At 34.0% G+C, this 13,164-nt stretch overlaps 1 protein-coding gene across 2 annotated transcripts in view; it reads left to right on the top strand.

The window, feature by feature from the left end:
• Positions 1 to 13,164, top strand: part of DOK6 (docking protein 6) — a 436,008-nt gene that overhangs the window by 183,221 nt on the left and 239,623 nt on the right. For both annotated transcript variants that reach the window (XM_005586482.5, XM_074022240.1), the window contains exon 3: positions 5,061 to 5,175. In XM_005586482.5, the coding sequence (XP_005586539.1) occupies positions 5,061 to 5,175 (115 nt within the window). The remainder of the gene's footprint in view (positions 1 to 5,060; positions 5,176 to 13,164) is intronic.

The raw sequence follows: 13,164 nt of genomic DNA, 5'->3' as shown, positions 1-13,164 counted from the left end.
AAAATGAATATTTTCAGATAGATGGACAGATAGCAAATTGTATACACATACATGTACACACATACACATATACACACACACACAGATACCTGCATATACAAATATATGTATTTATATATATATATAAGCAAACCTCTAAGTTTATTTTACTTAAAATCACCCATATTACACATTTTAATTTTTTAAGATAATTTTAAATGAGATAATTACAAGTAGGGAGAAAACAAATATAAATAACAGATATATTAATTTCTAACCTAAAGCCTTTCCTCTCATAACTGATACAAAACAAAAGAAAACCTACTTTCACCCCTCCTATTCTACATAGCAGTAGAAGTCCTAGCCAGAGCAAACAGGAAAAAAAAAAGGAAAAGAAAAGAAAAGAAATAAAAGGCATCCAGATTGGAAAAGAAGTCAAATTGTCCCTCTTTGCAGATGAGATGATCTTATATTCTGAAAAATGTATATTTTGGCCTCACACAGTGGATCACACCTACAATCCTAGCAGGTGGGAGGTTGAGGCAGGAGGATCACTTGATGCCAGGAGTTCAAGAACAACCTGGGTAATATAGTGATACTGTGTCTCTTACATGTTAAAAAAAAAAAAAGAAAAGAAAAGAAAAAGAAAAACCTAAAGACTCTACCAAAGTGGATTTAGATTTGATAAATTCAGTAAAGTTGCAGGATACAAAATCAACATACAAAAAGAAGTGGCATTTCTACACACCAATAATGAACCATTAAAAAAGAGATCAAGAAGGTGATCTCATTTACAATATCTCAAAAAATAAAATAAAATATCTAGGAACAAATTTAACCAAGGAGGTGAAAGACCTCTACAAGGAAAACAGCAAAACACTGATGAAAGAATTGAACAAATGCAAAGCCACACCATGTTAACGGATTGGAAAACTTAATTGTTAAAATGATCATACTACCCAGAGCAATCTACAGGTTCAATGCAATCCCTATCAAATTACCAATGTCATTTCTCACAGAATTTGAAAAACAATTGTGCAGCTAATCTAAGCACAACAGTTTTGGCATCCATTGAGTGGAAAATTTGTTCAACTTTAATTTTTCTGTCAGACTTGTATAAGCTGAACCAGTTGAGATGTCTGTGGTTTTGGCTATTGTTCTGCCATTAATTGTTGGTCTTTCTTAATTAAGGCCAGAACAAGATGATTTTTTTCCCTCAAAAATTGATGTGGATGATCTGCTACTGAGGGCTTCATCTTCAACATCATCTTGTCTCTTCTTCAATTGACTTATTTATTTGTAAGCTGCTGATTTCTTTGGACATTGTTTCCCATAAACTTTTTGTGAAGCATCAATAATTTCATCATTCTTCCACTCAAGCTTTACCCTAAGTTTGATGTTTGTCTTTGCTTCAATTTTAGCAGAATTCATGTTGCTCTAATAGGAGTCCTTTTCAAACTGATGTCTTAGCCTTCTTAGTGCCTCAAACTAGAGTCTGTTTAGATATGTTATAACAAGAGTTGATGAGTTTATGTGAATTTATGAGTTATGAGATTATTAATTTATTTTGGTGTAAAAAATTTTTAATCCATGCATATTTTTTCATAATATGCATTTTCTGTGAACCTTTTGAAGACCCCTACTACTGATTGTTTCTCCAGAGAACCCTAAGACACAAGGCTTAGCGATTTTTGCCCTAGATGAATAAAGCTGACCATAAGACAGAGTTCTCAGTCTCTTTCCAAAAACACCTGACTTCATTTTCAACAGGGTGTGGAAAAGTTTAAGCATAAGGACACTATACAAAAGCATAGAGGTTGTGATAAAAAGCAATTGGGAGAAAATGATAGGTATATGAGAGATACAAGCTAAACTGTAGGTCAGCAAGTTTGCTGGACAGGACCTGGAACATAGACAGCTGGGAGGAGCCCATCTGGATTTAGCACCAATGTCAAACAATGACCTCAGGAACTATTACTTTAAAAGATCCCAAATTGGATTGGCCCAATATGTGAAGTGATATTTGCCCACAGGGTATTTTTTTAATAAATAAAGACATCGGCCTGCAAGTAGTGGAGCTAAATAATTGGGTGTGGTCATGGAAAGAAAGAGTGAAAGGGAGTCCTGATTAAACCACTGTCATTCCACATCCAGAAGCTCAGTTAACTCAAGGTAGGATAAATGCAAATTGATATACGATCAGGCATGTCATAGTAAAAATACTGAAAGATAAAGACTAATGGAGTATCTTAAAAGCAGCAAAAGAAAAACTACTCTTCACTTACAAAGGAACCCCGATAAGATTAACATCTGACTTCTCACTAAAAACATTGTAGACTGGAAGACAGTGGAAAGTATATTCAAAGTGCTTAAAGGGAAAAAAGAAAAAAACAAAACACATCCACAAAGAATCTTGTATTCTTCAAAAAATAAGATGAAATAAAGGTATCGGGAGACAGACTATAACTCACAGACGTGCCTTACAAGAAATACTAAGTGATCCCAGCCCAACCATATCAAAAAACAGTATCAGTAAGGTAATTATAAAAGACAATATAAATGCATATTTTTTCCCTCCGAACTGACTTAAAAGGCAATTACATAAAACAATATGTATATAATGTACTTTTAGGCCTATAACATATAGAGTTCTAATATATTTACCAATAGCAATACAAAGGAGGTGTGGGAACAAAGCTGTATTGGACTATGGAAATGACTTCAGATAGTAATTCAAGTCAATAGAAACAAAAGAAAAGATCCAGAAATGATAAAGAAAATGTTAATGTAAAAAAGTAATATATATACACTTTGGTCTCCTTTCTTCTCTCAGCTTCTTTAAAAGATAAAAATTATATAAACTAAAATTATAAATATAATGTAATGTTGTTTGTAACATTTATATTAATGTAATGTGTATAAAAATAATATCGCAATAAGGGAAAAAGCTATGTAGATATGAGATTTCTATATTTCACTGGCACAAAATTAATATCAATCTAAAGCTAATTCTGATATGTTAAAATATTTATGGTAAACCCTAAAACAATCTCTAAGGCATATAGTTGATTTTCATAATTCATTGTAGTTATGGACTATAAAACCTCTGCAAACATTGAGTTGCAAACCATGAATGAATTAATGACCTCTAATCACAACACTTTTGTTAACTGATCATTATATTACCTTGTTTTATTGTTGCTCTTTAAAGATATCTGATTACTAATAATGAACTTAGGGCAAACAGCACTGTAACTCATGCTGAATAAATCTTATCTAACACATATATTTTCTCCATAAGGGCTATCACAGTCCTCTTTAACTTAGGAACACTAGACAGTTGGCATCGCACTTGGGGAGCCATTTTTAAAAGTGAAGTCAACAAGAAAAATCACAAAAATGCAAAAGCCATGGCTCTAAGCAGAGCATGAAAACATGTGTCTACAGTATGACCACGAACACATTAAGACACAGCATCACCTGCTCAGCCTCAGCTGGAAGCGTGCACATCTGGAGACAAAGTTTTCACCTCTCTGCACATGCACATGTCTACAAATGACCACAGATGTGCCATGCATATTTATTTTGGGGTTGTAAATACATTTTTGCAGTAGGTGAATTCACAACTATAGAAACCACAAATAAAGACGATCAACTGTAACTTTAAAAAATACCTGATAACTTGGGTGATTTTCCTTGACAAGTAACTTTCAGCCACTCTCTGCAGTCTCCATTCCAACATATCCACTTGCTCATTTCCATCCACATTATAGATTCCTTGCCTGTGATTTTTAGTTTTTTCGTGTTTTTATTGGGGATCTTAGTCTAGTTTACATATTGTCATGTTAAATAGAGGTATAAATGCTTGCTAAGTACTAACCACATTTAATGTTAGAGATAATAAAATATTTTCTTAGAAAAATAGATCCTAAGGAATATTAAATATTATATTTGTATTATATATTTTATATAACTATAATATGCAAATGTGTATAAAAATATGCATGTGTTTAATTATTGTGTTTATAAAAACATTAATCAGCAAAATAGCCTTGAAAAAGCTAGTTATATCCCGTGAAAATTCTACATTTGGAGAAGAGAAATTAAAGCATAGTCAAAAGGTAATGAATTCATTATATCATATAATGATAGATATAATATCATAGGTTGTCATAAAAGAGGATATTAATTTGCTGTTTACTATGCTAGTTAATCCTGTCTTCTTTCTGTTAACAGTATGGATCTAGAAATAAGAAATCTTATAAATGAGAAAAAAAAATTCAGCCCCTTGAAAAGTAGATTTTTAAAAATTAACTCATTGAATATTATTGCAACATTGTGTTTGCAGAGTTGTTGAGGAAATATACATTTGTTTCTGTTGACTGTGGAGAAAAGTAAAGATGCGCAAGTTGTAGCAGAACTTGTACCAATAAGTAGTCAACATCCAAAATACATAAAGCTAGTAGATATTTATTAATTGTCCAATAAATAGAGAGTTGTTAACCTGGGTGCATCAATCTTGGATGGGCTTTGGTGGGAGAAGTGGTATATGGGTCTGTGAACACTATGAGCATTTTTCTGGAGAACAAGTCTGTTGCTCTAAAATGTAACTTTTGGAGCAATGGACTTGCTCTCCAGTCACTTTGTTGACAGACACGTGTCAGTTACCTCAGGACCATAGGCCTACAGGAAATTTGCATGATGGGTGAGAATTAAGAGAGGGGAGATATTAAATACAACCAATATTCCACAGATATTTAATGAGAATCGTCTGTATACCACAACTGCTATTATTTGCCAGGTATATACTTTTAATAAAAGTGCAAAGTCCATAGAACCCTTCTACATAATATGTAGATCATTTCAAAATGCAGCAAATAATATAGTCTGTGACCAAAGTTAAGGACATAATAGAAGACATTTTGTTTTGTTCTTTACTGTTTTTGGCTAAAGTCAATTTAAAATGATTACAAATATTCAATGGAAATCCATGTAAGACTGTGATAACTTATTTTGTTTCAGCACTCCAACATAGAGCATACATACTATATACTAAGTTAAAAATATTTTTTTATTTCAAGGTAACTGAACTGCACAATATCAAAAATATAACCAGACTGCCCCGAGAGACAAAGAAGCATGCGGTGGCAATTATCTTTCACGATGAAACGTCGAAGACATTTGCCTGTGAGTCAGGTAAGCTATTATTGGCCATCTACCCCTTGAGGAAATTGAGCTGCTTATGAGACAATGGTCCAGGCGGATTAAGAAACGCTATTGAACAGGATGGCCTCCTGTAATGAGAATGTGCTGTAGAAGACTTCATTCAGAAGCTCAACGTGTTGATTTCCACTGATGTTTTGGTGCCTGTTACATGTCTGTGTCTGGATTTGGCTCCCAGGTGGTCTGCCTGTTGGGGTTTCCATTCAAGTTTTGAGAATTAAGTAAACAATACCTGGCAGGTATTATTCGGGTGTATGACCAATATTCTGGTTCTTGCCCAGTGTGTCTCTAGGCATTTGGTAGGGCAGGAATCAGGGTGCTGTGCAAAAGCATGGCAGAGCAAAGCCCCAGTCCTGAGACAGCACAAAACAGAACTTTGAGCTATTTGTTGCTTTCATGGATTGTCAGTACTGCGAGTAAATACATTTCAGATTGAATTTTAGCATCTCAGTTCATAAAGCACTCTGACATTATTGAGACACAAGGCAGTTTATAGTTTGAACTTGCAGTATTTTTCATATCGGAATCCCTGTGGTGTGTAATATATTAGTTGGCTTATCACTTTTTAAAGATTTTGCTCAATGCACTGGTGCATTTGTTTTATAATGGATGTTAGCAGAAAGTACCAAGGGTTTGCAAGATGTGAACTTAAACTAATGATTAGGTCTTCAGGAGAAATTTTATTCAGTATTTTTAAAAAGTAAAATGGTCCTTCTAGTTGTGTATACTTTGTTTATGGATGTCGTTAATACCAGGTTATATTATTCTAAAACCGATAATGTCCCTTTGCCTAACTGAAATTGCTCACACCTCTCACCGACCTTATCTTAGTATGGCTAAACTGCACTGGAATTTATCTCAGTGTTCCTCTTTTCTTGCATGCCTTTATCCATCTGTCCTGACATATTTCTCTTCACTTACAATCTGACCTCATTTCATCATTTAAAATCGACATTTTGGAGTTGCACAGAAGCCTGTTAATTGATATAAATTCCCATTTTGTAATACACCCTGTCCCAGCCTTGCTGGTATAATATAATAGCATCCAATGATTTTTCTGCCTTCCTGTCCACTATCTTAAAACTGGTAAACCACTTTATTTTCCTCTGGGCTCTTAATCTCTCATATTAAAACTGGTATTTAAAATAACTAAAAGGTAACGTTTAATATTTAAGTTTCTAATTTTCCCAATTACTTTACATTTTCAAAATGTAGTGAGCAATATTGTGAATGTATAGGAAATACTGGAGCCTATTAATTTGTTAAAGAATGATATTTGGTTATATTTCTTTATGTGAAAATCTTATTTATGTTGTGTTTGGAAAAATATTGACCTAAAATTCATGTTCAGTTAATAACTTAATCATTCAATATATTGTTCCTTTCCATATGATTATAATCTTGAATCCCATATTACAGCAGAAAATCATTTAATGCAATTTTATGTATTTATACAGATGGCTTTTCTGATTTACATCATTATAATCTACTCTTCATTTAACTTTCTATTGGTTTTAAAATAAACTAGGCTTGAGAATATTATAAAGCATACAAGATTATACCTTTTCAAATTTCTATATTCTTGGAAGTTAGAGTAAATATATATTCCTAAAATTTTGTCTAAATATCTTTGCTTCTCCATGACACTTTTCTACCTCATTTATCCTGGTGTCACCTGAATGTCCTTGCCCTCATAGATCACAGAATATATACCAATGGCCCAATTGAAAGCAAAGCTTTGCTTTATATCCTGATACTTAAGAGCATTTTAATAGAAAAGGTATATTATTTTAATAGAAAAGGTATATTATTTTAATAGAAAAGGTGTATTATTTGAACAGTACATTTGAGTTCTGTGTCCCATCATCTCAAGTTCTTAGTTTATAAATGTCAGTCTATATAACATATTGATATTATTCATTCAGAAACTCATATAAACATAATTGAAATTCAGCAGTACTTGTGTTTATATACTATCTGGAAATTTTGAAGTATGATTTGTTGAGTTTTGTTGGTCTATGCACAACAGAGGACCAGGGTGTTCCAGACAGTAAGTGTGGTAACAGAGCAGTGCCCTACTCCTGACCAGGTGCTACAGTCAGAGCCCCTCATCATTACACAAGCCTCTGTGCAAACAAAACATTCTCCCCACTGGGGTGCCGTAACAAAAGCATTTAAACTTTTATTTAAAGGCCATAAAGATTTAGAATTTTAAAATAAAACTCCCAAGTACATCTAGCATCCAGATCTTTCTTGGTTTTTAGTAACAGGAACCAGTGTTTCTTGGAGAAATGGTAGGTTCTAGAACTGGGGCATGAAATACACAAGATGAACCCAGAGCATCTTGTAGCATCTTGTAGTGCCAGAAAGGAAGGAAGCACCGCAAAAATGCTGCTGTATGTCTGAGGGACACAGGAGATCCCAATGGCCAAAGATGGAACAATTTGAGTGATAAAGTAGCAAAGGATTATAACCCAAATTATAAATGAACATTTATGAGTCCATGCTTTAGCAATGACTGATGAATAAATACATAGGAGAGTACAGAAAAATATCCCATGCAGAAAATTACAAATAATTTATGTAGATGCTGTATCCACAGGAGGTGGAGCATGACTCCCTGTGCCTTAAGCGGGGACTGTTCATAGTGACTTCGTCTCTAGGAGAATAGGATAGAAAGGGACGGGAGAAAACAACTTTATGGTGGAGAAAACTGACAGACACTGCCTCAGCCAGGTGACCAAAGTGAAGATCAACAATGATAAATCATGTTGATAGAATCTACCCTTGATATGATGTGATCAAAAATAACACTTTACCTCTGTGGTCTTCATCCTAACAACCTATAAACCCATGAGAATAACATCAGACACATCCCGATGAAGGAATGGGTATTTGTATTTGTATTCCACAAATACCTGCCCAGGATGGATCAAAACTTTCAAGGTCATTACAAACAAGGAAAGCCTGGAAAACTGTCCCAACCAAGAGGGAGCTAAGAAGGCATGATGAATACAGGTAATATGGTATCTTGATGAGATCTTGAAACCAAAAGAGGACACTAAGTAAAAACTAAGGAAAATTTAATAAATTGTGGTGATTAGTTAGTAAAAATTTATCAATACTAATTCATGAATTTTAACAAATGTACCATACTAATGTAAGATGTTACTAATAGGAGAAGATATAGGCTATATAGGAACTCACTATTACTTTTGCAATATTCTTTAAATCTAAAACTGTACCAAAATGAGATGTTTTTTGTTTAAAAATAATGTGGAAGTGAATAAAAATATATCAATGAACTAGAGTAGATTCAAGTATAATAGAAATCTAGTGCATTATCCAGGATATATTAAAAATTAGTAAAGAAAAATTATATCTTACCATAACTGCTGTTTGAAGAACTAAATTCTTACACCATCCTATTATAGAATGCTTTCAGAATGATGAAGTGATATTCATTATTTCTTAACGGAAATGACAATACTAAAATCATTGCCACTGTTCAGTGGCTTGAGAGGAAATGTTAGATGTTGACCTAGTGTCATGAACAATAATGAAGAACCAGACTTAAAGTTGTATTGTGAGGGTCCCATCTTTCAATATAGGTGATTCAGCAGAAGGCTGAGCCTACCACATGTTCTTTTAGTGAACTGAGCACTCCCCCTTCAGAGTCATTTTAGAATACTGTTTTATTGCTAAATTTGAAATAATTATCAAGGCCCTACCTGGTTTTCTCTGAAATGCTACTGTGTGAGCTTACCACACATCTGTAGGACAAATGGAAAGGTTACAAGATGGCAAAAACCTATCCCTGAGGCCCTAACCCTTATTCTGCCATCCTGCCTTAGAGTGCCCTGTGGACATGTGTTACCAGTCTATACATCATGTAAAACCTATACCAGAATCTGCTCATCACAGCTACTGCTACCATATTAGTCTCTTCCATAGATATCTAGATACCCTAAAATATAGACATCTGTAGAAAGCTGTACTCCGTTCTTGTTGAGTCAAAAAGTTGAAATTAAAATGCGAGTATTTGTGAAGCATAACTTTAGGGAAACTATTTTGAATATTAAGTTATTATACAATTTATTCTCAGTGAAAAACATTTATAAAGAAATAGGATCATAATTTTATTTTAACTAGGATAATTTCAAAATATAAGCATCAAATTAGGGTCATTAATAGCATTCTTAATGGAAAATGACAAGTAGTGGTCTCAAAAAATCACAGTGAGAATTCGAATCCATAATTTAAACTGAACACTGCAATTATTTTTAATATAAACAGATACTTTCTGTATTTCTAACTTTGAACTTTCCCATTATCAATTACCAGTGGGGAGAAATGGCTTATCTGGCATACTAATTAAGGAACTAGGATTAGTATAACCACAAAAGACAAGGTTCTATTCTGTTTTATGAAAATGTTTGAACAGGCAGAATCCTCTTGCTAACAAAGACTTTCTTCTCATGTCTGAATTTCACACGCGAAAGTCTGAAATGTGAAGGGTTCTTAATGTTGGTTTTATGGTTCGTGTAAGATTTTTGGGAAATGTAGGGCTCTTCATTAGGATAAAATGGTCTTAACTTCCCAGAGAAGAATTTCCTGACAACGTGGCTGAAGTTAGATACAAATGTTAATATAGAAGAATGCTTTTATTTGAATTTCTAACAAATGGTTTTCAACTACTTTAAATATCACCAACTTGAAAGTATTATTTCTTTTTTAAAACTACATTTTATGTATAGATCTAAGTCTGCTTGAAAGTAGTAGTTGAAGTGTTTGAGAAATAATGGCAAGATTTTTTTTAATTGTCTCAACTTCATGACACATGCTGATCGGGATAAAAAAGAACATGAAAATCATAAACAAGAAAGTTTATTGCTTTGTAATGAAAATTATTTTTAGATAAATGTTAAGCTGCAGTAGTTTATATCTGTTAATAAAATTTTATTCTCCAAGAAAATGCTGTATCAAATAGATAATTGTATAGATTATTAAATACTCAAAGGAATTGCCAAGTGATAACAAGAAATCCACGTTCATTTTATTTGTATAAATTTGAGGCTACAAGTGCAGTTTTGTTATGTGGGTACATTGTGCAGTGGTGAAGTCTGAAGAAACCCACTTTCTAGTTTAGTAAGAGTGTCACTTCTCCTTGTCAGAGAGAGTGTCTGCACCATGGCCTCAGGATAGAAAATTTCAAAAACTCCTTGTAGTTTTATGAGACCCCCTGTTGGGATAGATCTCTTTGTGTGTGTGTGTGTGTGTGTGTGTGTGTGTGTGTGTGTGTGTGTGTGTGTTTCAGAATCAGCTGAGATCAAATCATTTTGCAGCGTTCAGGAAGTATTTGTCATTTTTAAAAGCTTAAACATACAAAATGATAAAAAGTAACAGTAGTTTTACTGAAACCTTTCTATAGTTCTGCAATAAGAGTAGGAAATGTATTAATGCAAAAAGTCCTCCCTGCAGCCTCATGCAAACTGTCCTGTCCCTTTAACCAAAGAAGAAACAGAGGTACTCTGAACCTCAGCACATGCTCTTAACAACTAGGTCACTTGCACAAGTTTTCACCTGAGTCCTGATGCTAATTACCAAACGTATATTCACTTAACATGGGTGACAGTCATATGCTGTCTTTTCCTTGAGGTCTGTCCTTAAGCACAAATTATTACTAAGTCTGGGATAAAAGTTAAAACATCACTTTTTTCTCTGGTGGATGACTTGCAAAACGAAATGTAACAACAATAAAAGGTAGTATAATTTTCAGTATTCTGAAAATAATCCCACTAATAATCTAAAGAATAAAAAGTATATCATATTATTTGTCACAGAAAGTATTTGACAATACTCAAAGATATGCATGATAAAAACTATGAGAAGATAAAGAATAGATGGGAACTTCCTCAACTTGATAAAGAACATCTGCAGAAACCTACGGCTACGTCACACTTAAGATAAAAACCGATGCTTTCTCCATAGACTGGGAAGACAGAAAGCTTTCCTGCTCTCCTCCGTGCTGTGCAAGACAGTTCTGGAAGCTCTGCTATCACAGTAAGGCAAGAAAGAAAAATAAAAGACATACAGATTGCAAAGCAATGAATATAACTGCCCCTTTTTTGAAGGTGACATAATTGTCTATATTTTAAAAATCCCGACCGGGTGCAGTGGCTCACCACCTGTAATCCCAGCATTTTGGGAGGCCGAGGCCGGCAAATTACCTGAGGTCAGGAGTTCAAGACCATCCCGGGCAACACAGTGAAACCCTGTCTCTACTAAAATACAAAAAAAATTAGCCGGGCATGGTGGCACACACCTGTAGTCCCAGCTACTTGGGAGGCTGAGGCAGGATAATTGCTTGAACCCAGGAGGCAGAGGTTGCAGTGAGCTGATCACGCCACTGTACTCCAGCCTGGGCAAGAAGAGCAAAACTCCATCTCAATAAATAAATAAATAAATAAATAAATAAATAAATAAATAAAATTCCCAAGGAGTTCTAAAATTATATGGAAAGAAAGGCAACTCTCAATAAAATACATATAAAAGGAACAAACTTCAACAGAATAATGGCCACTTGTGAAAAGCCCACAACTAACATCATAATCCATGAAGAAAAACTGAAAGCTTTTTCTCAAAGATCTGGTACAAGGAAAGGATGCTCACCCTTGCCACTTCTATTGAACATAGCACTGTAAGTCCTACGCAGAGAAATTAGACAAGAAAAAGAAACAAAAGACGTCCAAATTAGAATTACCCCTGTTTGCAGATGACACAATCCTATATGTAGAAACCCTAAAGGCTCCATTTAAAAACTGTTAGGGCAAATAAACGAATTCAGTGAAGATGCAGGATACAAGATCAACATACAAAAGTCAGTAGCACTTATGTACACTAACAACAAACGATTCAAAAAGGTTTTTTTCTTTTCTTTCTCTTTTTTGAAACGGAGTCTCTCTCTGTTGCCCAGGCTGCTGGAGTGCAGTCGCACAATATTGGCCCACTGCAACCTCCACCTCCCAGGTTCAAGCAATTCTCTGCCTCAGCCTCCTTCAAAAAGGAAATTGTAAAAAATAAGCCTATCTATCTAAATTGTGTTTAAAAAATAAAATACTTAAGAGTAAATTTAACCACGGATGGTTTTATATGTTGCTCTTTCATGAATCACAGCACATAACAAAAGATTCCTGGGTCAGCGAAAAGAATTATTTTTTCCCCAAGTCCCAAAGAAGCAATGTGATTAGCCCAGATGGATGCCTGCACATGCAGTGGGGGTCAGAGTTGCAGAACCTAGAACCAGAAACTAGGCACTTTTTAAACAACCAGCAGGTATTGCAACACGCAGCAAAGAAGCTAACCGCCTTACCTCCAGGGAGAGTGAGCAGTTACCTGGTAGCCACACTTGATCTACTTTGTTGCCTTTGAAACATTAAAACTCATAAAAAAGGAAGATGATCTAATTTATTTTATGAGGCCAGCATAGTAACATCTGATATTATTCTGTTTTAATATATTTAACTTTAAATTTAAAAATTAACAAAAAGCAACAGCAATATACAATAACAGGAAAAAGGTAAATATTCAGGAGGGATTTAATTACTATATAAAGGAAAATAACAAGCCTTATTTATAAACATAAAACAGATCATTTCCTTGGATATAAAAACATAATATTAAAATACAAACTTCTCCCAAAACACAATATTAAAATATAAAGTTCTCCCAGGTTAATAGTGCATTTTAATATAGTTCTTACTTGGATGTCAACAAAATTTTACTTTTAGAGTAGGGAAAATTATTTAAAATTTATATGGAATAATGTCTATGAATAACCAAAGACAATATGTTAAAGTCTAAAAACATTTCAAAGAAAATTTGGAAAACTGTATGCTTAATCTAGGGATTGTAGAGACCTTCTTTATAAAGACAGAAGCTCCAAAACTATAAAACACGACG

The sequence above is a fragment of the Macaca fascicularis genome, chromosome 18 (assembly GCF_037993035.2).
Source record: "Macaca fascicularis isolate 582-1 chromosome 18, T2T-MFA8v1.1".
Classification (NCBI taxonomy): Eukaryota; Metazoa; Chordata; class Mammalia; order Primates; family Cercopithecidae; genus Macaca; species Macaca fascicularis.
This window is presented reverse-complemented; position numbering and strand designations above follow the sequence as displayed.